General features: G+C 40.8%; 1 protein-coding gene across 2 annotated transcripts in view; it reads left to right on the forward strand.

Moving 5' to 3' along the window:
• UXS1 (UDP-glucuronate decarboxylase 1) overlaps positions 1–21,846 on the forward strand; it is a 146,768-nt gene that overhangs the window by 102,092 nt on the left and 22,830 nt on the right. For both annotated transcript variants that reach the window (XM_036757720.1, XM_036757721.1), the window contains exon 10: positions 10,550–10,669. In XM_036757720.1, the coding sequence (XP_036613615.1) occupies positions 10,550–10,669 (120 nt within the window). The remainder of the gene's footprint in view (positions 1–10,549; positions 10,670–21,846) is intronic.

Here is a 21,846-nt window from a genome sequence, read left to right on the forward strand (position 1 = left end):
ATCATTCAGATCATGTTTAGTTTAGGAAATTGATCCTCTGGGGGTGGACATGTGATAGGAATTTAGTCTGTGGGAGAAAAGGTATTTTTTAATGTTGATTTTTGAATGCTGTGGGTTTTCCTGATCAGTTTTGAAGCATTTTCCCCCGTCACGTGTATTCACCATTATCTAATGGGCTGGGAGTGGGAAGGTGGTGGGTGTGTTTGTTGTTGTGGGTTTTTTTATTTAATATACCTGCAGTCTTTCCCAGACTTTAGGAGAAATGAGCTATTCCTTTGTCCCTTTGAATGTGATCAAAAGGAAACAGATTTTTTTTTCTCTAATGAACCTGGCTGTTGAAGTAAGAATTTGGAAAGTATGTCAAATGAACTTTGTAAATTATTTTCTTCATGTTCACTTGCCCCTTCATAGTCAACCGAGTCCAACCAGGGGTTACAGAGTGCATGAGACTCACAGCAGGAAACTGTGGGCTTTTGTGAATGGGATGTGCTGGCTTCCTCACCTTCCAAGCCTTATGCCCTTACTCAGCTTCCTCTATGTCTTTAAAATCTGCTCTGATGCCAACAGTCTTACTCGAGTTTCAGAGCTCTGAATAGTTGTTTATAGCCTTGGGGCTGAAGTGTCTTCCCTTGATGTTGTTACTTAGAACCAGAACTCCCTGGCATGCTTGCACATTTCAACAGGGATGCCATACAGCCTGGTAGGTAATGCCAAATGAATGTATGCAGAAAAATCTCACATCCAAATTATGTGACTTTTTTTATACACTTTTTTCTTCATCTCAGAAACCTTTTTACAATGAGTAAATCGTGCCTCAAAAGGTACTTCCAGACATATCAGAATTAGATAGATGTTTGGGCCAGAATGAGTTAACTACTCATAGAAACATGGATTTAAGGTTGAAAGAATTAACCTGTCATTTGTATGCCCAGCACTTAGCACAGTGCCTGGCACGTAGTAAGCACTTAATAAATGCTTATTGATTGTTTTGTTTTCCAGTTCAATTCAACAGATAGTTATTTAGCACCTAACACATACAGTGTACTTGGTGAGTAATGAGGATACAAATACAAAAAATTAAACAGCTGCTGCCCTCAAGGTACTGCAATGGAGGGGGAAAAACCCTAAACAAATAATTAAAAAAACCAACCACAGATCCAGCCCCTACACCTATAAATGTCATTTACTATCATTGTTGGTTATGGTGTTACCTTGCTCAGTGAGTCTTCAGATTCAAAGCATCTTACCTCAGCATCTCAGGCTGGGTGTGACTGTAGAGCTTCCTCCTCCCCTGCACCCCAGCCCTCTCAAAATTGCTTGCAGGTATTTTCCATTTTCATTTTCTTATTTTCATTTATTTATCTGTGTACGTGTTCTATTTCCCCTCCTTGAGGGCAGGTATTATTTCATTTTTGTCTTCATATCTCTAGTGCCTTAAACATTATTGTTGAGTCATCTTTCAGTCACGTCTAACACTTTATGACCCAATTTGGGATTTTCTTGGAAAAGATACTGGAGTGGTTTTCCGTTTCCTTCTCCAGCTCATTTTACAGATGAGGAAACTGAAGTCAACAGGGTTAAGTGACTTGCCCAGGGTCACACGACTAGTAAATGTCTGAGGTCACTTTTGAACTAAGGAAGATGAAACTTCCTAACACCAGACCTGGCATTCTCTCCACTGCATCACCTAATTTAGACATATTAGGCTCTTAATAAATGCTTATTGAATTGGATTGGCTATCTAGTCTGAAACTCCCCCACCACACACACACACACCCCAATTGTATAGATGAAGAAACAGTCTTTCTCCAAAGTCTCACGGTTACTGTAGTTACGGATAGATTAAGAAACAGGCTAGTGAGAAAAAAAAATATTTTTTCCCAACGTCTCCGAGATAGTATAATATCCATGATAAAGTATCTATCATAACTACATGGGTACATAGTGACTGCCAGAGCCGATACTAGATTCTTGCCTCTCACTCGTACTTTTTCCCCCATACACATTTGCCTAGAACATCTGAATTAGGTCACTGCAGAGTAATGAAGCACGTGTTGAGCTTGGGGGTGGCACTGGGAGCGGGGCAGGGAATGGAGTGGGCAGGGGAGGGGTTCAGAATGTACCTAACATCTAAAGAAATCAGAATTGTCTGTGTGTGGCAGCCACAATAATTTGACTATCCCCAGAGTACTGGCCCAAAGCCTGCATTTACATAACATTTGTTACCACTTCTTATTCTGAAGATTCATAACAAAGTTGCCCTAGAAATACCATCTGCTACTCCAAGCATTGAAGTTTTAATCAGCAAGGCAGTAGCTGGCTCCTCTACTAGGATATTTTTGGCCCTTGTGTTTCCAGTCTTAGACTTAGAACACAGAAAGTGTTCATCAAATGATAGGTGAAAGGTGAAGGCATTCAGTAGATCGTGATGGCTCTAGTTTAAAGAAAAAAGATCAGGAAGGAAGTATTAGTTCGGTGGTAAACCAATTGTCATTGGAGCTTTTTTTTGTTCTGAATGTCAAACTCTCACATCTTTGGATTGTTCTGAAGCATAGGCATATCATGTGTACATGGGGACATTCTTCGGCTGCTATCTCTGCCAGAACACAAGCCCTTGTTTTATTGTACAACCCTCTAAATGATGTACAGAGCTGCCTTGCTTTAAACACACCCAAGATGAGACAATCTGCAATTCTTTCTGCCATGAAGACCAGCCAATGTTATCCATTGGGGTTTCTTCTGAACAAGATCTTTCCCTATCCCCTCCTTCTTCCCAATTGTGAATTTAGAGCTGGCTGATATGCCTTGATATTTTTGGTTAATAGTTTTTTTCTTTCCTGCCCCTCCCCTCCCCGAAAGGCCCTGTTATATTTAGAGTTTATTTTAAAATTTTGTTTTCATTTTCTTAAATTTATTTGTTTCCATGTATAAAAATCATCTCTTTCTCTGTCTCCCTCTCTCTCTCTCTTCTACGTCCTTCTGCTCCCCCCCCCCCCCCACTGAAAAAAGGGAAAAACAAAACCCCGGTAATAAATATGTACAGTCAAGCAAAACACATTCCTGCATTGAATATGTCAAAAAAAAGTATATGTCTCAATCAGTTTCTGTTATATTTCATATTTACTTATTGCCCTCCCCCCATTAGAATGTAAGCTGTGTGTGGGGCAGAAATATTTTCATTTCTTTGCCTTTATAACCCCAGTACCTCACACAGTGCATGGAATGTAGTAAGTACTTAAAAATGTTTATTAAATGAATGAATTTAAATTAGCTTGGTCTAAGTATGTTACAAGTTATTATGGATTGTTCCAACCCACCCAGATCTGCTGCATGTGCCTGTATTCAGTTGGGAACAACAGATGTGGAAAGGAGGATACTGAAATCTGCCTCTCTGTCTTGGCTAAACATCATCGAAGTGTAGCTACTGTTCTGAAAGACCTAATTTTTCAATCTCCTTCAGAAGCCAAAATTGTATCCCTTGTAGCTAATTGGCTTTTTGTTTCCCCTTGACTTTTCATAAAGGTTACATCCACTACAGGAAACTTAAGCAGTAAGTGACATTCTGAAGGAAGGGCAGACAATACACTTAGAAACTTCACTTGATACAGTAAGCTTTCCTGAAGTTATGTGTATCAGCCCTATGGGGAAGACTAATTGTCCATCTTATTTTCAAGTTGCTATTTTTCTGGGTGACCTGACAGTCGCATACTCTCAGACATTCAGTATTATTTATTTTTCCCTTGAATTTTTTTAAAAATGTGATGTCTAGAGTGAGATGCCAGTGACTCATCCCCACAATGGTATGTAGCCGCAGAACCCAAAAGTGAAAGCTAGTCATTAGTAACAGTGATTCAGCCATGAGCCTCCTGAATTACTGACTTGTGGACTCCAAGACCTTGGTGAAGAGTGTAAATTTACCAGTGTTGTAGTCAGGAGGGGGTCTGCCACTATAAAACACAGGCTTTGAGGTATGATTCTGGAGTAGTTAGGTTTTGATTTTTTTTTCATTTATTTTTGCCAGAAGGTTTAGAATTGAGAAAGAACAAGGAAAAACTGAATAGAGTTGTCAGCTCAGCATTACAAAATTAATTGCAGGACTTCTAAGAAATGGGTTTTACTGCTTTAAATTGGCCTGTAAAGGAATTTTATTGTTAGCAGATATTTATTATTAGGAGATATACTTTGAAGAATTTGTCAGGTAGTTATGATAACATTCATAAAGCTAGGTGATGTAGTGGATCAGAATGTTAAACTAAGAGTTAGGAAGACGTGAGTTCCAGTCCTACTTTAGACACTGTGTTACCCTGGCCAGATCTCTGCCTCAGTTTCCTCATCTGTAAAAAATGAAGATAATAAATAGTAACTACCTCCCAGGGTTATTGTGAGATTAAAATAAGATAATTGTATTTACTTTGCAAACCTAAAGTGCTATATAAATTCTAGCTATTGTTGTTATCATCGTATCATCATTATTACATTTGCCTACCCAGTCAGTCCTTCTGGTGATCCCTCAGCCCATGGATGATACCGTGTGGCTGGGAAACAGATATCCTCCTTTGTGAGCCTAACTAATCCACCTGGGCTCCAACCTGTGGTGTTGACTTCCTAAACATCACCACACTCTAAACACTGAGCGAAAACAAAAATAACACACTTTAGGGGGGGTCATTTTGTTTTTTTCTTAATTTTTTTAAAATTTTCTGCATAAAATGCCCTGCTTTTTTTTTTTTTAGTATATTGGTTAGTTTTACAAAAAACGTTTTTCTCTTTATTCATATTGGGGTGAAGTGATATGAAAATAAAAGTTATTAATGTTATTCTTTAAAAAGAGAGGACAGTCTGTTCAACTCAGAAAATGACATTGGTAAAGCAGAGAAGATGAAAAAAATGCATTGAAGTCACTGGGCCATTCAGAGTGAAGATTCTATTTTGAATGAGTAGAAACTAGGAAGGTAGTTTTGAGGTTAAATGATTTCCAAACTGAGCCCTGAAAATCAGGGTCCTTCCTCACATAGTAAGTCCAAGAGATTTTAAATGGATAGGAAATATGAGGCAGCTTCAGAGAGAGTTTAGACCTATATTTCTGTTCCACATATGGGATTTAATATTGGGATGTTCTAACCTCAGTGGTAAAATGTTCCTCTGAAAGCCTGAATTCTCAGAAAAAACTAAGCTGATTCTACTGTACGTGTTGAAAAGGGATTTGCCATTTTAGAATCTTAAATCCAGATTTTAAAAAGTGACTATCCTTGAAGTATAGGGCAGTCAAGTAGCACAGTGGATAGAGTACTGGGCCTGGATTCTGGAAGACTCATCTTCCTGAGTTCAAATCCAGCCTCAGACACTTACTAGCTTGTGACCCTGGTCAAGTCACTTAACCCTGTTTGCCTCAGTTTCCTCAGCGGTAAAATGAGCTGGAGAAGGAAATGGCAAACCACTCCAGTATCTTCTCCAAGAAAACCCCAAATGGGGTCACAGAGACTCAGACATGACTGAAAAACTACTCAGTGACAACAGCTATCCTTGAAGTGCTGATCTTTCCTCCCATCCCTTGAGGAAAAATGAGGACCAGAGAGTATCACAATAACATGAGGATAAGGGCAGACCACAATCACCTGTTTCTTAAGTCTCAGAGCTCACTGAAGGATTCAGCCTCCCTTTATTTTAGGCCCCATCTTTCTCCAGAGATGCCAAAAAGGAGAAATGTTCTTTTATTTATGAAGATTTTTTTTTCCTATCAGTCAGTTAAATGATGCAGTGGATAAGAGTATTAGACTGAGAGTCAGGAAGACTTGAATTCACATTCTCCTGCAGGTACTTACTAGCTATGTGACCCTGGACAAGTCACTTAACCTCTTTCTCTTAAGAAAATGGGGATCATAGTAGCAGCTACCTCACGGGGTTGTTGTGAGGGTCAAATGAAATAACATGTTGTAGTAGTAGTAGTAGTAGTAGTAGTAGTAGTAGTAGTAGTAGGAGTAGTAGTAAGGTTTAGTAACCTTAGTAAGTAGTAACCTTTAGTAAGTTTGAGGCTAAGCACTGGCATCCTCCTCTCAAGTCTTGTTGTAGCATGGAGATGACCCTGGGCTTTAGAAAGCCTTGGAAGTAGAATGTAAACTCTGACAGGGCCTTTCAAGTTAAAAACACTTAGAAAATTGAACATGCCCATATGGAGCACCAGCCTAACTTACTTCAGGCTATCCAACGAGGTTGGTTGTGCAGTGATGAATTTTTCATTTAAGGCAACATCTACTAGTGAGCAAAAACAACACTAATTCTGGAGATAGAACCTGAGTTCAGATATCAATTTCTCCAAGGGACTCCCTACTCCAGTCTCTCAGAGAGAGGAATCTGACTGTAAAAATCCATCTATTCTCTCTCCCTTCCCTGTGATGGGAAGGGAATACTTGTGTGATGCTGGGCCTCAGTTTCCTCATCTGTTAAAAAAAATGAAGATATTAGCCCACGTGGCCTCTGAGGTCCTTTCCAACTATAGATCTAAGAACATGTACCACTGCTAACCTCGGTTTGTTGCAGACTTCCTGGGAGCTTGGTATGACTTTTATTCTGTCAGACACACTGGTTTGATTTGTGTAAACTTGCTGAGATTTTATATTTTATTCCTAGAATAAAGCTGCATTCACTGCCCGTTTCTGTGTATCCTTCCTCCATTCTATTAATAAAACTGAAGTTGGTGACTTTTGAGTTATTTTCTATTGAGATCACCATCTCTAGCCTCTTTTTTTTTATCTTCTGTGACTTGTTTAGTGGGGAAAGAGTTTATTTGTTTCTAGGCTACAAATAAAACCACAAGCCTTAGTCATCAACATTTGAGTACCCAGCAAGACAACAATATATTCTGTGTTGGGGGGTTGGGGGGGGAGAGTGAGTGTGAGTCTGTGTGTGTGTGTGTGTGTGTGTGTGTGTGTGTGTGTATGTGTGTGTGTGTAATTAAGTAGCTTTAAGGTCCTGGTTTTCAAGGCTTTTACAATCTAATAAAAGAGACACAAGGACTTTAAAACTCCATAAATACTGCCTAGACTTTAGGCTGAAGTTTGTTTATGCAGTCTCTGAAGAAAGAGTGTGGATTTTTGTTTGTGAAACTGATAGGGAAGCTGCATATTATAGTGAATAAGTGCTGGACTGAGTTTGAATCCTGCATCAGTACCTGTGTCACCTTAACCAAGTCATTTAACCTCATGCTTCTATTTTTTTTAACCTGGAAAAAAGAAGTAGTAACAGCACCTATAGGCAGGGTGTGTATAACGTAGGCTGTTAGGACTTGGAGGAGTCTTCGAGATAATTTAGTTTAATCTCATTTTACAGGTAGGGAAACGGAGAACCCATAGATCTTAAGTCACTTGCCCAGGGTCACTCAGGTTAGTGAGGAGCAGAATTTGGATTCAGTTTTAGGCAAGGGCTGTGACTTCACTTTCAGCACTGTTTCCACATTTTTCCTCCACTCCAGCCATTTTGGATGAGGAAACCGAGGCCTAGAAAGAAGTGACTTGCTCAAGATTAGACATCTTAGACAGCGGGTGTGCTGAAGCTTCTCTAGAGCCCTTTTCATGGTGCCTTCAAGAATATTTTGGTCAGTGAAGGTACTCTCTCATCCATGTGTAGGCTAGACCATTTCCCCCCTACTCTGCTTTGCCTAAAAACGGGGTGTTCCTAACAGTCTCCCTCTTAGCTCCGTGGTCATAGCTTAAGCTTTGCTGGCTCTCCAGAAACAACAGAAATAGAATCAGCAGCTTCTTCACCATCCCACGCACAGCTTGCTGGCTGTATTAGACTCCCTCACTGCTGCTGTTGCTGGCTGCAGCTGGAGCTCGACAAGGTAAGGAAAACAGAGCCTTCCCAGTTGTTCTAAGGACTGCCGGCCTCCTTACAGTCTGTCAGAGAGAGAAACCTGACTGTTAAAGCCAGCTAGTCTCTCCCCTGCATCCCTGAGCTGGGAAGGGATCCCCAGCAGAAATCCCCCCTCCAAAAAGTTGTTTGCAATTATTTTATTTGGTTCTAGGGATCCAGATGCCCCTGGGACTACTGCTCAAGGTTACCACAGGAAAATTTCTGATGCTCTATGTTGGAATAGAAAAAGAGACAAGGGAAAGGCAAAGGAGGATGGAACCCCTGGAGACTGGGATTTTCAAGCTTTCTAGCTGAGTGAGGAGCTATCCTAGAAATGGACTAAAAGGGATCTGAAGAGGACAAGGAAGAAAGCCCAATCTGGATCAGCAGCTTCCTCTTCAGATGGGAAATGCCTACTAAAATTCATTCATTCAGCAAGCATTTATTGAGTGCATCACTTATCCCAGGCATGCCAGAGGAAGGAGATAGCCTAGATGAGTTTTCAGCCAGATTCCTCTTTCTAGGAGCCAGGGGCAGGGATACAAGCTGCCCCTTAAAATGTGCAAGAGTATGCCTCCCATACCTTGGCGCAAGCAAGGGCTACTGCAGGGGAGGCTAGCAGAGGCAGTGTTAGGCCCTTTGTTCTTGGGTCCTAGTACTCTTCTAAACCAGGTGGTACTGGGAACTTTAAATCAGCAAAGACTGGGGAAAAGAGGCTATGCATGAGGTGGTTAGGGCTTGGGCTAGAGTTATGACTGTGGGAATTAAGAGAAAGATGTAGATCTGAATAATTGCTAGGTGGGGGAAGACAGCAGAGAACAACAGACCAGGTTTACTGGACATCACTCACAACTCTTACTTCTTAGAAATGTGTCCCTGGTCATATCACTTAACATTTGGGCCTTATCTTACTTGTCTGGAACATGATAATTGTCCCTGCCTTGCTGTAAGAATTGTATGATTTATAGGGGAGTGCTTTGAAACTCTCAAGTACTGGGCAAATATAAAGTGGTATTATTGATACAAACTTGGTGCTATTAAACAGAAAGAAGTCCAAGATGACCCCAAGAATAATAGGTAATTACAACCCAAGAGTACACCTGTGCCTTTGATCTTCCAGAATCTGGAAGGGCGATGTATTTAGAGAGGCTAATGAATTGGACGAAGTAAAAAGAACCAGAAGACCTGGTTTCATGTGCTGAATTTACTACTTATAATCATGCAACTTAACCTCTTATAACTGCTGTAAAATGGTGATATTTTATATACACATATGCATGTGAGTGTGTGTGTTCAGTTGTTTGTTTTTAGTTGTGTTCAACTCTATGTGAGCCCATTTGGGGTTTTCTTGGCAAAGATACTAGAATGGTTTGCTAGCCATATATACGTGTGTGTGTATGCATGCCTATGTGCATGTTACATGTATATTCACATATATATACAGGTATGTGTGTGTGTGTATGTGAGAGAGAGAGAGAGAGAGAGAGAGAGAGAGGACAAGACTTTCAATTTCACTGGTATAAGGAACTACAAGGACTAAACTCCCTTTACCCATGCAGGTCAATAAATAGCAACTTAGAGTCTTAGAGAATTGACTGGGGCAGTGAGAGTTTAAATCACTTTACTCAGTGAACATGTGTCAGAGGCTGAATTTGAACCCAGACCTTCCCTGAATTCATGTAAAAGGTGGCCCTTGCGGTGAGAATTGAAGGAAAACAGAGAAACCAAGAGATGTTAAGGTAGCAGTAGCTGGAGGGGAAAGAAAGGCCTCCTGCAGAAGGTACGATGAGCTAAGTTGTAAAAGTAAGCCAAGAAACCAGACGGTGAAGTGAGAAGGCAGAGCATTCCAGCCTGGAGAGCTGCCAGTGGAAAGGCACAGAGACTGGACATAGATTGTTGTGTTGGGTGAACTGTAAGTAGGCCAGTGTGGCTAGATCATAGAATGCTTGTGGGGGAGTAATGTGTAAGAAAACTGGAAAGATAGAAAGGGGCCAAGTTTTGAAGAGCCATAAATGCCAAACAGTAGAACTTTTATCTGGAGGCAGCATTTTGTAGACCATAAAGTGTTACGTAAATGTGAACGGTAATTGTTAGTATTATTCATGTGTTCTATTTTAGATAATGGTCCTAAGAGAAACTATCCTGTTGATGGCTAAAAAGAGATAATCAGAGAGAGAACATGAAGTTTAGGGCTAGAGATATAGATCCGAAAGATATCCAGGTGATTATTTAAGCCATGTGAGTTGAATTCCCTGCAGTGGGTATAGAAAGAAATGAACAGAGAATCCAGGGCAGCCTCAGGGCATACCACAGTTAATGTGTGGGCGAGTAGGAGTGCTGATGGACCTGTAAAGGAGCAGTCTGTAACGTGCAATGCTTAAAAAACATGGGAAGGAAGAGACAGACTGGTTCACAGTCTCTAAAACAATAGAAAGGTTAAGATGAGTAAGAAAGCTGTCAGATTTGATTATCTCCACACTTAAAACCCCTGACAATGTCAAGGGATATATACACGAAGAGAAGAAGGTAGTGTGTTAGGTAAGGCATTTTACTATAATAAAATTTAAAATAAAAGCCTGTTGTTCCTAGAAAGAGATTATGCTCTCTCCTTTCCTCCCCCTCCCATTTGTTTTGCCCTTACCAAGAATACAGATGAGAAAGTTAAACATACTATTGCTTTTTCTCATGCTCTTCATTGCAGGAAGGGGTTGAAGTTCGAGTTGCTAGAATATTCAATACTTTTGGGCCACGGATGCATATGAATGATGGCCGAGTTGTCAGTAACTTCATTTTACAAGCTCTCCAAGGGGAGCCTCTCACAGTAAGTATTTGCAACATTATTCTTCACTTTGAACTTTTGTAAGTTTAAAGCTTTTAAGTCACTAGGAGGTCTCTATTTGGAATTTAAGCTACACTGTAGAGGAAAGGAAATTTTAAATTAAAGATAGATATCCCTGAAAAAATATACACCCTGGTGCATAATTAAGCAAATTCTCCTCATCAATTGCTGCTGATTAGAGAGGATTTAGTGTTTTCCACAGAAGCAAACCAACCACTAATACTGAAACCTTTAGACTTTTTATTATGGATACATAGGCAGATAGTTAATTTTAGATAGTTGGACAAAGAGAAGAGGGACAAGGATGCATTGGCATCTCTTTTGTCTAAGAGATGCAGGCATTTAATAAGTGCTTATCCTAGGCACTGTGCTTTGCTGCGGGGGAAGAAAGAAAAGGCTGAAGCAATCCCTTCTTTCTAGGAGTTTACATGCTAATGTGGGGAGGAAGGGGGTGGAATGATGGAGCAACATATACGTAATTGGTATCTATAACATAAATACAGAGTGCATAGAAAGTAACATTAAAGAGAAAGGCACACTGTGGTGGAGTCAGGATATATTAGGTCTTGGCCTTGAGATCATCAGATTTGGCAGGATGAGAAAGAGATTCAGGTGCCCTCCTGCCCTGGCACCAAGGTTGAAAAAAGCTCTGCCACTCCTCTAGTTCTTGGGTGCAAAGCTGCTAGGTGGTCCCACCTAAGAGAACAGGTACAATATGGAAGACCCTTATGTGTTCTCTAGGGAGGGGCAAAATTTCACCCAGATGGGTCATGAGTGGAGGAGGTAGGATGTCAGTCAGCATGGTTGCTAGAAGTTTCCAGCAAGGAAGATTGGGGTGGGGAGATTATTGTGTGTGACGAGCTATCCCAGAGGTCTCATGGATACTTGACAAGTAAAGCAGAGACAGCAGCCAATCACATAAAGTCTAACCTCAGAAAACCGAAAGCTTTTTTTTGGTCTACCACATATCTCTGTGTATATATTTATTCATATATATTCACTCTCAAATCTTAATTATCCATATCAGTAAGAGTTAGCACTGGTATGTATAATTCAAATTTGTGCATAAATGTGTCACACAAATGTGTTTGCAGCAAATTTATGTTCCTAATTGGATCTTGCTTAAATTTAAAATTTAAAATCAGTCTGCCTTTTCTGAACACATACATCAGCTGACCTGCATAAAGAGGTGGAAAAACTAAGCCAGTCTTCATCCTAAAATTTCCATGGGCTATTTCACATGTTGCTAATCAAGCGTTGCCTTCGTATTTATCAGATTATGCGCCTCAAGGTCTGGATATTTTAGGTCATCATGAAAATTTATTCGTTTGGCTAACATTGGTTAGGTACCTACTGTGTGCAAAGTACTGTGAAAGAGATGTAGAATTCTAAAAGTCACATTTCCTGCCTTGATGGAGCTTGTAGTTTATTATGGTGATGTCATAAATACATAGAGAGGGAGTGTGTAGTAATGGGAAGAGCAGAGGACCTGGGTTCAAATTTTGACTCCACAACTTCTTGTTCAGTACATTCATTAGGACCCTAGTGCTGGGGCTGGGGACACAAAGGTAAAAGTGAAGTAGTCCTTGCCTTCAAAGAGCTTACATTCTACTGAAAATATACAACATAATCCACTGAAAAGTAAATAAATAGGAATTACTTTAGAAGGGAAAAAACGCAGACTTCTTGGGTTGGGGGCGGGCTTTTCAGAAAAGGCCTCCTTGAGAAAGTGGCACTGGAGGTGAATCCTGTAAGAAGTAAATATCAGGGATGAACATATTCTAAGGCTGAGAGTTAGCTGGTATAAAAGTGCAGAGAATGGCATCGAGGTTATGACTCTTCTTATAACTGGCTAAGGTGGAGGGGAGTTAAGGAGAATCACCAGTATATGGAATTTGCCATTTAACTGAGGATTAGGTTTTAAATTTGTATTTGTATTTGATAAACCCCACTCACCTCCACATCCCCATTTCTCTATCTCTTCTCACAGTATATTTTGCTGTTTCCCCCCACTCTTCTTTGTCTATGTCCCGTTCTCCTATGCTTCTCTCCAGACACTTTCCTAGACAACATCATAGCTTATTTCTAGCACAGTGCTCTTCTAACCATTGGGGTTTCAGCTGTTCTGATAGTCTTACTCTTCCTACTTTCTACCCATGACTGTTGTTTAAAGATTGTTAGGCTGCATTATCAGAGTTGTATGTTGGTAATATATATATGGTGGGAATAAAATGCTCCTTTGCTTGAGTTGCCTGCCAAGTGAGACACAACATATCCGTTTCTTTTATTGCTTTATTAAATGAATTTTTTTCATAGTGGAGCTTCTTGGTAGTTGAATTGACACTTCTTCAGGGGAACTAAACCAGGGGTTCTTAACCTGGAGTCCCTGAATCCGTTTTATGTAAGTTTCCTTTGTAACCCTATGTACTTAATATTATGCATTTGAAAACATTATTCTGAGAAGAAAGGAATCCAGAGGCTTTACCAGACTGCCAAGAGGGATTTATCATACAGAGAAAAAAAAGTGAAGAACCCTTGATGCAAAAGTCTTGCAGAGCTCAGGAAACAACTAAAGATCACAAATCATCAAAAGTATTGAACTGAGCACAGCACTGAGTTCTCTCAAGATTATGAGAATGGCATATTTCTAAATGGAATCTAAACTAAGCAAGGCTTAAATATGCTCCCGTGCTATTGTGAATGTGGTATTGGACCCACATTGATGAAGAAAAGCATTTAAGCAAATTGCTACATCCAAACCATGGGGAATGGAGAAAAAATACAGTCACCTACCCACAAGGAGAGTTTATATTCTATTTGAGGAAGTGGTGATATATAAATATAAGTAAATACAAAGAAATTTCAGCAGGGAAAGAACACTAAAAATTGGGATCAGGAAAGGTTTCTCATAAGACTACTCATCTGAGTTGAAGGAGCCAGTGTGGAACAATTTGTTTTTTAAAGTCCTGGCTCTGGAGTTAGAGCCAAAGCCTTTGTCTCATGCTTACTACCTATGTGACCTTAGGCAAATCACTGAATCTCTTTAGGCCTGTTTCCTCATTTGCTAACATGAGGGGATTGGACAGGACAGCCCCTATGGTCCCTTCTAGCTCCAGACTAGACTAGTTGGACCCTGAAGTCCCTTCCAGTTCCAAATCTACTTATCCCAAAATAAAGCTAAGCTTTCTAAGATGCAGAAATGATGAAGGATTACCTTCCAGGAATGAGAAAACTATGCAAAGGGAGGGAGGCAATAGTTGGAATGTCAAGTGCAGGGAACAAACAAACAAGTAATCCACTCTGGTCAGAATGTAGAGTATGGGAAAGAGTGATGGGAAATAATTGAGGAAAGGTGAACTGGAGCTGGACTATGAAGGGGCAGTAAGTGCCAAGCTGGATAATTGGTGGTTTTTATGTATATGAAAACAATGGCCAAGTCCCACTGTGGTAAGCCACATCTCAGAAATGATTTCTACTTTAAACGTACTGTTACCCCAAGGTTTGTGATCATGGTCTGTTAGGGAAGAATATTAAGCAATAAGAATGAGTTTAGATCTGTTGTTTTTGTTTGTTGTTCATGAATAGCATCACTAGGTCTGTGCCTTGCTCCAGGGCCTGGTTGCTTGTCTCTATTACCTGAGGCTAAATCACTGTAGCTGCCTTCATAGCTTCTTTCCCATTTGACTTTTCTTAGAGGTTCTGAGCCACCCTTGAATAAGGGCTCTATTGGTCTTTGGTGCCACATAGATCACCAAGTAGACATTCCTTTTTACTTTTTTTCCCCTCATTCTTTTCACCTATTATATACAGAAGCCCTTCTTTTTATGAGATCAGAGCTATTTGGTTTCAAGAACAAACTGCCAGAGATCTTCCTAGAAGCATGGTCTTGATTCATTAGCCTCCTGGCAGCAGTCAGAACCCAAGTGCTAGGCAGCCAAGAGAGCCTCCTGGTGTGTCACAAGACTTAAGATCTATTGTTGGCAGACAGCGATAATTCATGTGTTGTCTTTGTGCCTGGAGAGCTTCCGTAGCGAGGAAGCAAGGATGGCTGGTGCCATCAGTGAGTGCACTCCCGTTCCAAAGCATTCAATAATTTAGTCTGGAAAGGTGAAAAGAAAGCTAATCATCAGGAAGATCATTTGGGAGAGGCTTGCTTTCTTTTTTTTTTTGCCTTTGGATTTTTTTCATTTATCATGATACTTTCCTTCAGAGTAACTTTACAGTATGGTGACTTTTCAAGTAATTCTCTCTCTCTCTCTCTCTCTCTCTCTCTCTCTCTCTCTCTTTTCAAGTAATTCTCTCTCTCTCTCTCTCTCTCTCTCTCTCTCTCGCGCGCGCGCGCGCGCACACACACACACACACACACACACCCCTCTCTTTGAGGTATCGTTTTGGCAAACTCATGCCAACTAATTCTTGGACTATTATCTTGGGAAGGATTGAAGGTAAACCCTTCCCCCAATCCACTTGAAAAAACTTAGTTCCTTAGGGGAAGGAAAATAAAGAGGCACACACATCCTTTCTTTTCTCATGTGTGCTTTCTAAATGTTGTTTCTAAGGGAAAAGGAATATTTAGTATCGATACCAACTTAGCCTCTTTAATTGCCCTTTACAAAGTCACCTGTAAATTATTTTCCAGAGGCCCAATTTTTAGGTCATCTCTTGGTAGTATATCATAATGGAAAAAAAAAAGATATCATTTATAAGTCCTTTTAAAAAATTCCATAACCAAATCACATATTTTATAACCAGGAATTTGAATGGAATCAACTATTTTAGAAATTTCATGTGTGTATGTGTCTCTATATATACATATATACGTATTATATATAGACACACATATTTGATTTTTAGGAACTTTTTAAAAAGGGGCAATAGTTTTGTTTTGTTCTGTTTTTTAACTGGAAGGGTTATCTATTCTGACCCCCTGATTTTAAAGATGAGAAAAATGGCCCAGAAAGTTTAAGCAATTTGCTTAAGGCCACACCAGTAGAGGTGGAATTTGAGTCCAAATTCCGTGATTCCATCACTTTTTCCACACGAGTTTAACTTGTTTCAGATTCAACTGGTTATTCAGTAAAGTTTTAGAAGAATTTTTCATTCATGCCACAGTTTCGGTTTTGAAAAATAAATGGCAGACTGATGTCAGTAGTTCCAATTTGAGGGATAAGGTATGTACGTGTGACTGATTTTAGCCTTTCTTCAGGAATTATCTTCATTCCTTATTTTTGAAAATAAAAATTAGGTGGACACTTGAAGGTACTAGTCAGCAAGTACTTATTATATACCCATTATATTCCAGGCACTATGCTCAGAGCTGGCAGAGAAAGGCAAGACAGTCAGTCCCTGCTCCCTGAGAGCTCACAAGTCTGAGGAGACAAAATGCAGACAACTTTGTGCAAACAAGACATGTGCAGAGGAAAGGCAGTCGCATTAAAGGGAGTCTAGAAAGATGCTTGATGTTACAGTTATTTGATTGGGCAGCCGACTTTTTCCAATTTCTAAATTATAGCTCTATCAGAAAAATAAAAGTTTTTAAAATGGAAACCACAAATGGAAAGTGGCAGCCTGTGGGAACCAGCAGGAGGAGGCAACAGCACATGTGAAAATAATGGCTGAAGCATAACCCCCTGTCCTGGTCTTCACTGTCCCACTCCTCCCTAATCACCTTTAAACTTCGTCACTTACTAAACAATTGCACAGAATGTAATCACTTCTTTCCTCCAGAATCTCTCTTCATTTTTACTTCTCAAAGACGAAATAAGGCAGAATCTTACTGTTAGTGACCTCAAGGATCAAAGCGACATCACCATGCTAGAGTCAAGTTTCAATGTATCCGACTGTGGCTGATCAGACCGATACAAGCTCAGGAATGCTCTACCACAGGTCGGGCACAAATAGTCCGTGTGAACATTTGGGGTGGATACTCCTAACTTGCACATCCTGCATTTCCTTTGAGCTGTTTCAATTCTGCTTTGCTCATAGAGCACAGCACCTTCTCTGATGTGGGCATGCCATGCCAAGCAGTCCTGTGCCAGTATCTCCCATGTCACCCAATCAATTCCAAAGTTCTTAAGAGAGACCTTGAGAGTCTCCTGTACACTTACTAAGGCAGAATCTACTAAAATTTTCACCTCACTGTTGGCATGTTTAGAGGAGAAAATTGGCACATGGTCCAGTCTGACTTTTACCATAAGGCTTTGTGTGTATTTATGCCTGATGTCCCTGCCCCTCAAGCACTCTTCGATTCCTACACATAGAAAGCTTGTGTGTATGAGTTGGAGCAGAGAAATTCAATTAAACCTTTTTTTTTCTCTCTTCTCCCTCTTTTCATACAAAGTTCTTAGCACTCTCATCTTGGTTGTAGGTCCTTGGTTGCCATGGGTTGTTGCTCTTTTAACATTAAGCATATGCAGTTGCTGCTTTCTGGTGCAGGGGGGATTTAGGAGGAAGCTTTCAGACTATAGTTGTGTGAAATGTGTGCAGTTGTCAAACATATGTATGCCAAAGGGACATTCCTATGGGTGATTTACAACAAGATTTGAACAAAGCACCATGCCTGACAAAAAAACATAGCTTTTAGGGATCCCTAATAACAGACAATTTTGCTTTAGAAGTTCTTCTGTTAAATCAGAGTTTGGAAGCTTCTCATAGAGAAATATGTTGTTCTTAACCTGAGATTCATGGATAGATTTTAGGGGATTCATGAACTTGGATGGGGCCAAAAATGTCACCTTTGTTTTCATTAACCTCTTACTGGAATTTAGTATTCCTTCTATTATGAATGTAAGCAAGAATGTAAGAATAATTTGAGAAGGGAGCCATAGACTTCACCAGACTGCCGGAGTGACCCAGGATTCAAAAAAACGTTAAGAATTCCTGCTGTGAATGATTGAGAGGTTCCCTATGGGTGCCATTTAAGTTATATACTATTACTGATCCATGAACTTACCTACCTTTTGTATTGTTATTTCAATGGGACAGTGAATTTTACATTTTAAGTGCAAATCCCTTCCCTACTTCCAAGTTGTAAGGGCAGGAGTTTTCCCCTCCACATATATATATACCTACACCTTTTATGCTGGTCCAAATCCATTGGCAGTGGTGCTCAAGAGACACCCAGAATAAATCATGGAATCATAGAACCATAGATTTAGAATTGAAAAGGATCTTAGCCATTGAATCCAACTTGGTCATTTTAGATTAAGAAACTGAGGCTCATAGAGATTAATTGATTTAGCCAGGGCCACACAGCTAGTAAGGCCATGTGGGATTTGAACTCATCTTTCTGACTCTGAGTTCAGGGCCTTGTCTACTACACCAAAGTGGGGTAGGTTTCCAGAGGCTTCTAAAGAACTGGTGCTTCAATAGGTAGCAGTTAGAATATGGGGGTTCCTAAAGCAACCCTGATAGAGATGGGGTAAAAGCTCAAGTGGGAGAGGGTTATTAGAGACTATGAGGGGGTGGGGGAACAGATGAAGTATTTCTTCCCATGATAGCTGGGTCTATCACTCTATCAGAAATGGACAGAGTGGGACAAGGAAGAGGGACGTTGAGAATAGAACCGAGTGGCCATGCTTGTGTATGAATCATCTGTAAGTTGACTGTTCCTAGATAGGAGACTGCCTAAGTCTTATTGCTTGGCCATAGCATTGCCGATTAGTGCTGTCTTATCCAGTCCTACACGTATGCCCTTTATGTATGTAGATTGACATATGCTGGCGGTGTGACCCAGGGCACATTGTTTAGTTTCTGTGGGCCAATTTTGGGGGGGGGGGGTGTGTCTCTGTGTATTTGTGCATTTGTGTGTGTCTTTGTTTTGTATCGGTCTTGTGATTTCATCAAAGTCAGAAAGCTGTTTTGCAGCTTGTAGCTTTAAGGGATTGCCAGGGGCACTGACAAGTTAGATGACTTGCCCTGGATCACACAGCTAGTAAAGGAAGACTTTCAAGCCCAGGTTTTCGCAACTCCAAAGGCTCTGTGCACTGCACCATGCTGTTTCTCTGTCCTAATGTAAGAATAGCAAATGTTGGGACAACTAAAAATCCTTAGTGATATTTTGCCTTATTGAAGGCTTTAAACCTGCCTTTAGGGGTCCATGAAATTGAAGCTTCTAAATAGCATTTTAGTTTTCTTTTTTCAATGGAGCCCATGGAAACATGCTCTGTACCAATATAAGAAAGGCAAATGTTGGAACAATTAAAAATCATTAGTGGTATTTTGCCTTATTGGAGGCTCTAAACCTGCCTTTAGGGATCCATGAAACTGAAGCTCTCTAGGTAATGGGCTTGGCCTGCTTATTTACAAAGCGTAATCTTATCTGCCCCCTCCCCCCACCTTAAAACATTAACGATGTGTGTCAGTAATTAAAACAAGTGACCACAATATGCAGTCTGAATGTGGTCACCCTACAGGCCAGCAGCCACCCTGAACAATACCACGGCTAAAGGATTGTTTAACATCTTTGGGCCTCAGTTTACACCTCCATAAAATGAGGAGGTTTGTGGTCTCTTAAATTCCTTCCAGCTCTAGGCCTGTGATACCATAATGACCTAGGTTCCATGACCTGGAGAAGCTGTCAGGTAGAGAAGAATACCCAGAAACATGGTATTCTACAGAAGGCCAGCATAGAATCATGTCAGTCATTCTCACGGCATATGAGTGTCCCACACAGAACTCAACGCACAGTGGATGCTCAGTATGTACTGCCACAAGGCAGGCAGCCCAAAGGAAGAGACTGAAGGCCACATGGTGCAATGGAAAAAAGAGCGGATTTTTGGACCTGGGCCCCAGCCCTGCCACTCAGCACCTGTGTGACGTGCGCCACGTAACATCTCTGGTTTCTGAAGAAACCTCTCGGTTTCTTCACCTCTGAAATTAAGGAATTGAACTAGATGGCCTCTGAGATCCTTCCGTGACCCTTCCATTCCTGCCCTGAAAGTTTAGAGCAAACACCAATTAATAATAATGATAATAACCAACATTTATATTGGGCTTTGAGGTTTGCAAAGGGCTCTTTACATGGATTGTTTCATTTGGTCCTCACAACAACCATCTATCATTGCCATTTACCAATGCAGAAGCAGGCTCCACAAAGTTAAGTGACTTGCCTAGGGTCATATAGCTATGAAATTGCAAAGGCAAGATTCAATCTCAGTCCAGCATTCTCTCTAATGCAATTCTTAGTAACTGCCAAAGATTATTGTTGTTCCTCCTTTGTTCTTGAAGAGGACTGATGACATCCCGAGGGTGGTATCTTGACTGGTAAGTTGGATTTAAGTGAGGGGGGGTGGTGCAAAGTTATCAGCCTCACTCTCTCCTCTGGAGTCATCGGAGTCCAGTGACAAGACATAGGTCAGGATGAAATCGTGGCCTTTTTAAGCAGAGGTTTTTCCCAGGTCTTAGGTTGTCTGAAGCAAAGCCCATTCAAAAATTAAAGGCTAGGTGAGAATTGAGGCAAAAGATGGCCTAGTTTGCCTTCACGAAAGAATCAGTCTGGGAGAGGAAGACCCTCCCAAGTTTCTGCCCTCAACAGAGGCAGTTGCTATTTATACTCACTGAGCCATCAAAACTCAACACACACACACACACACACACACACACACACACAGCAAGTTGTGACATCTGGAATGATTTGAGGGACATTGTCACGGATTTAATTAGGATTAGCAGACCCTCTTACCCTTCTCCCCTGAATCGGGGAAGAACCTAGGGAAGGTCATGGAATCGCTCAGAGTCAGGGAGGACCATTCCCCATTTCCCACGTCTGACTTTATGGAGACAGCCTTCACTCATTAGGCCTGTCTTAAACTAGGCCTATAGCTGCAGAGACCCTAGGATATCTAAGGCTAGTTCAGATTCCTGAGTGAGAACTGGAAGGGGGGGTGTAAGAAGGAGGACTCTGAGAGTCCAGTCATGGGGATTGGTGTTCATAATGAACTTCATAGACTCCAGGGCACTTTGACTTAAGCCTTAAGTGCCTTTGAAAGAGAAGAAACCTCCAGGAAGTTAACACTGTCTTCTGGCTGCCTATTTCACAAAGCTTGAGTCCGGCAGGACTTGTCTACTGCCCCTTCTGAAAAACAAGAGAAGAGTAAGTTAGGGATTTTACGTCTCAATTCTTACAATAGAGAAAAGCAACAGTTGAGGATTTCAAGTAAAAAAAAAATAGACGTTTTGCTGTGGGATTACACTTGTCAGGATGACAGAGAGTCTACCATAATTGAACACTAATTGTGCAACTTTCTAGTCCTCTGAGGCCAATGTTATGCAAATGAGTGTCCCTGGATGGGGCAGCTGGTATACTTCTTGTAGTAGTAAAGCTTCCAGATAGAACACAGAATATATCATAGAAAGCATTAAAATGTGCTAGCGATACCGGCTATCTATGTGCATGTATGGACAGCTAGGTGGAATAGTGGATGGACTTGAAGACCTGAGTCCAGATGCAGCCCCCTGACACTAGCAGTGTAACCTTGAGTGAGACACTTAACCGCTTTCTTCCTCAGTTTCCTCTTCTGTAGAATGGGGATAATAATAGCACCTACCTCCCAGGGGTGTTGTGAGGATAAATGTGATGATATTTATAAAACATTATGTAAGCCTTAAAGCACTTTATAAAAGCTAACTCATTGTTATTATTCCTAATTGGCTGGCTAACTTAAATGTATTACTTATTATTAAATCTACATTTGAGTTACATGGCTTTTTTTTTTAAACAGATTTGCTACTGTTGCTATAGGGCAACTAGGTAGCACAGTAGATAGGGCACCAGGCCTGGAGTCTGGAAGACTTCTTGTGAATTGAAATCCAGCCTCAGATGCTTAGACCCTGGGCAAGTCACGTAATCCCATTTGCCTCGGTTTCCTTATCTGTAAAGTGAGCTGGATAAGGAAATGACAAATCAGTATCTTTGCCAAGAAATCATCAAATGTGGGGCAGCTAGGTGGCGCAGTGAGTAGAGCACCAGTCCTGGAGTCAAGAGGACCCGAGTTCACATCCGGCCTCAGACACTTGACACGTATACTAGCTGTGTGACCTTGGGCAAGTTGCTTAACCCCAATTGCCCTGACCTCCCCCCCCAAAAAAAAGAACTCCCCAAATGGGGTCATGAAGAGTCGGACACCACTGAAAAAGACTCAGCAACAACAAAACTGTTA

This window comes from Trichosurus vulpecula, chromosome 4, assembly GCF_011100635.1.
Source record: "Trichosurus vulpecula isolate mTriVul1 chromosome 4, mTriVul1.pri, whole genome shotgun sequence".
Taxonomy (NCBI): Eukaryota; Metazoa; Chordata; class Mammalia; order Diprotodontia; family Phalangeridae; genus Trichosurus; species Trichosurus vulpecula.